Below are 4,164 nucleotides of genomic sequence, written 5' to 3' on the forward strand. Positions count from 1 at the left end.
TTTTTAAGATTTTTTTTATAACGTGAGGGTGCTAAATGTGCAAGTGGCAATTGGCCAAAAAATTGCATTTTATTTTGCCCTTTTTTCCTATTTTCCCGACTAGTAGCGCCCTCTCCTGTCAATTTCTGGAAGCACCGTGGTTGTTGTAAAAACGAAAAGAAAGTTATAAAATTTTCCGAAGGTTTTCAAAGAAAATGAAACTAAATTAAAAAATAAATTAGATCTAAAAATTATTATTAAAAAAAATCTTTCTGTCGAGAGGAATGAATCTTCATTTATTATTGTCGCTATTATTTATCAATGTAGGTAGACAAGAGTCAAATTAAATACTGTATTCTTAATTCCTTAAATGAATGACAAATTAAAATTGAATTTAGAATAATATTGTTCTATTAAGTACTATTGTACTTGTTCGGGATGCCTGCTTATTTTAAAGCACAGATTTATTAATTAGTCAAATAAAATAACTTTACATGTTTTATGTTAAAATAAGTACTCAATACATCGATTATTGTGTAAATTGTTTACACAATTAAGTATTTATTATAGTTATCATTAAAATCAAGTTCTTTACAAATAAACTTCTTTAGTGGCCCTTACATTTCTAAGAGCCGGAACCAATTATCTACTTGCTCATTTAATATCCATTTATCGGCACATGATATAAATTGGATTGATATTGATTAGCTGGTACAAGAGCGTAGACATTCTGGCCATAACCGCCAACAACAGGATTCAAAATAACACCCTGTCCCGAAGTTATTGGGTAATTTGGAGCTATTTGTCCATTGGAAGGGACTCCATTTGCCAAAACGTAGCTCACTGTCACGCCATTTGACACGTATGGAACGCTCGTAAAGAGAGGCTGGGAGTTTGGAAGAACAACATTGCCATTAGGTTTCACACCTTGGTTGGTCAGCGGAGCTAAAGGTAAATAATTCCCATGAGTATGTTTGCGTCGTGACATCAACATCAAAATATTGCCCAGGCCATAACTTTCTGGGTCTGTCAATAACTGAGCTGGGACGAAAATAGGACTCTCTGATGATTTTGGTGGAGATGGTTTCTCTTCTGCTTTTTCAACACTACTCAATTTGTCATTTGGTTTTGATTCTTTTCCTGCCTTATCTTCTATCCCTTTTTTGTCTAAATTTTCTACTTTAGGGAATATGATAGCGTCAGCATATTTATTAGTCTTTACCAGTTTCTCGTCATGTGGATTTGGTGTTACAATAGTTGAAGAAATCTTAAGTGGAGCTTTTAAGCTCTCTTCCCCTCTAGATTTTTCTACTTTAATATCTTCAATGTCATCTGTTATTTCGCTAACCTTCTCTTTTTTCTCACTCTCTATTCCTACGATCTTCTCTTCATCATCTGCCTTTCTTAAATTCTCCTTTTTTACTAGAATGTCATCATCATCGTCCTTTTTGTTAAGTCCAAACCAGTTTTCAAGCTTTTTTATTGGTCCTCCATCGTTCACTTGAAAAGCCCAACCTGGATATCTCATTGGCGTGTATCTTTCACTTTCTTCTAAATGGAAAAATTTAATAAACTCTTTTGGTGGTTTAATATCGAACACGGGTAATTTCTTTTCATATAGATCATGGCTCTGATCAGATGAGTCTTTGTCTTTATCGTCGTTATGAACATCTCCCTCATCTCCTAGATGAAATAGGTCCAAGAATGCTTTGGGCGGAGTCATCTCGAAAACTGATGGGTCAAAGAGGTCAGGCAAACTCGTAGTTACAGTCGAGGACTCTGTCACAGATTTAGGAAGTTCCTCTTTATCTTCAGCTGTACTATCAGACGCTTCCTTAGGTGCAAGCGGTGGTGGCAATTCAGATGTAGCTATCTCCGGAAGAGCTTTCGATTTTTCTTGTTCAGTTTTAAGCATTTTATCAGAGTTGGAAGAATCCTTCATTGGACTGACAAGAACTTCTTTATCTTTAGCTACACTGTCGCCACTATCCTTTTCTTTGAATTTGAATAGTTCTAAAAACTCTTTGGGAGGCTTGATTTCAAATACAGAAGGATCTGGGAGAGATTTTAAATGTCCGTTATACATTGCATCAACATAAGATTTCATTGGATTAATGAGATTTTTGCTGTGGTCCGGTTTGAATAGGTCCATAAATTGTTTGGGAGGTTTCATCTCGAAGACGCTTGCATCGGGCAGGGTCTTCATCTCGTCCGCTACGCAGAAGCTAGCGCTCGCAAGCACCAAGGTGGCGAATATAACACCATTCTGAAAAACAACGTTTAGATAATTATTTTGATAAAAATCTTGTTCATCCAAGTTACAAAATGTGTGTCCTTTTAGGTATAATATCTTCTTTTTAATCGACTGTACACCGCTATATCATTGCTATTATCATCAGTGGTTTGCGGTCATTAAATGTCAAGTTTATTTGAATCTACATTCAGTGATGAGACAACAAATAAATCTACACTAAGTATCCACGCTATTTCACGAAGGCCCAGAATCCTGACCTTACATGTCGATTGGCTCGTAACAAAATTGTTGGTAACACATTTTGTGAAGTATTAACTTGTTTATTGGCGGAAAGTTTCGCTCGACAAATGACCCAGGAGTGTTTAACAACTGCTAACAACTCGCGCGGACGAAATATCTCATTGTGAGAGTTAGGGGTTGATGGAAATTGGAATCGATAGCAAATAATAAAAGTAATCGTGGTACCGATATGGATGTAACTATTTTTTCTATGACTTCTAGTAATTAAAACTTAAAAGTATTGCACTATAAACCAGTTTGCGTCGATAATAATGGAATGCAGATTTCTCAGAATACAGATTCTGTATTCTTTCAGATTTAAAAATAATTTAAAAAATCTATAAGGGTTTCGTTTTTTTATTTTTTACATGTGGCTACGGAACTTTAGTTAACGTTATAAACTTAAATGTATCTCTGTTGCTATGGTACGATTTCATTGCAATTTAAATGCTAACTTTAACACGTATTAATAATTATTTACAGAAGCGATTCAACATAAACAGAATATTATCATCTCAAACTATTCCAATATGATAATGTCTTCCTCTTTGTTTAACTATCCCTAACAAATATTATTAAATGCCACACAAAGAGAAAAAACATCGACAAAAAAGTATCGACACCGCAACACTGATCGAAACAAAAGCAAAAGAAAAGTTCGGCGAGGACTCGAATAGTTTGCGACTGGAAGAAGTCGACACTCCCCCGGGGGTTGTCGGAGGTTTCGTTACAACGCAGGAGTGACGTAGATGCGTGACAAGTGTGACAACAGGTGAAATGTACTACGGACAATGATAAGTCAAGTCAAGGTAAACACTGCGGCACCTTATTGGCTGAGAAAGGTGAGATTTTGCAACAAATCTCTAAATTCTGATGTACTGGCGACTATACACAAAGGAAAATGAAAATGTTTGTCAAAAAAATTCAGGGAGAAAATGTTGCTTGTTTCCGCACCATCATAACTTATTAGGTATTCAGGTTTTGCTAACAGAGGTGGAATGTGTAAAGCAATCGTAATCATTTGACAGTTCATAACGTACGATAAAGTCAGTTAAACAAAGCGTTTGTTTGACAGAATAATCGTACGTTATGAACTGTCAAATGATAACGATTGCATTACACAATTTCACCTCTGGTCTAGGGTCACCAAAGGGTCACATTGTTACACTTGCTTCACAAACACAAAAATAGATTAGTCTTTTGTAAAAATAATAAAAGAACTCATACACACCTGTCTGAACAAATCCATGATCGTTCCACTAATGGCCGAAACTCGGGCTGTCCATCAATTAAAAAGTAATTTATATCGGAAAATCTTTGGGAATTGACGTGTGTGTCAAACGTCCGAAGAGGCGATAATATAAGTTTAATTCGTTGGGCATTTAAGCAAGATACATTCGTCATAGGACTGCTTGTTGAAATCCGGATTTTAATTAGGTGTTAAGTACCTACTTAGCTACAAATTAAAATCCTATGCATGCATAGGATGTAGGGGAGACTGCGGTGAGTTGTAACAGAGGAGAGTTGTGACCAACGAGCTCGCTAGTTATAGCCTGACCAGGAACATAAAAACCCTGGCATAGAGGCGCTTCAATAGCATTTGATAGTGCAACACTGAGTACAGTCGTACCTGTGTTAAATTAATAAGCTAA

General features: G+C 36.0%; 1 protein-coding gene across 1 annotated transcript; it reads right to left on the reverse strand.

The window, feature by feature from the left end:
* Positions 1-468: 468 nt before the first annotated feature.
* On the reverse strand, positions 469-3,865 carry LOC114359994 (uncharacterized). The gene is made up of 2 exons (XM_028314543.1): positions 3,744-3,865; positions 469-2,245 (listed from the first exon to the last, which is right to left on the reverse strand). Exons 1-2 carry the CDS (start codon positions 3,759-3,761, stop codon positions 638-640), a joined length of 1,626 nt encoding a protein of 541 aa, XP_028170344.1. The 5' UTR covers positions 3,762-3,865; the 3' UTR covers positions 469-637.
* Between the last annotated feature and the right edge of the window lie 299 nt (positions 3,866-4,164).

The sequence above is a fragment of the Ostrinia furnacalis genome, unplaced genomic scaffold (genome assembly GCF_004193835.3).
Source record: "Ostrinia furnacalis isolate ACB-3 unplaced genomic scaffold, ASM419383v2 OfSCF4780, whole genome shotgun sequence".
In the NCBI taxonomy this organism is placed as follows: domain Eukaryota; kingdom Metazoa; phylum Arthropoda; class Insecta; order Lepidoptera; family Crambidae; genus Ostrinia; species Ostrinia furnacalis.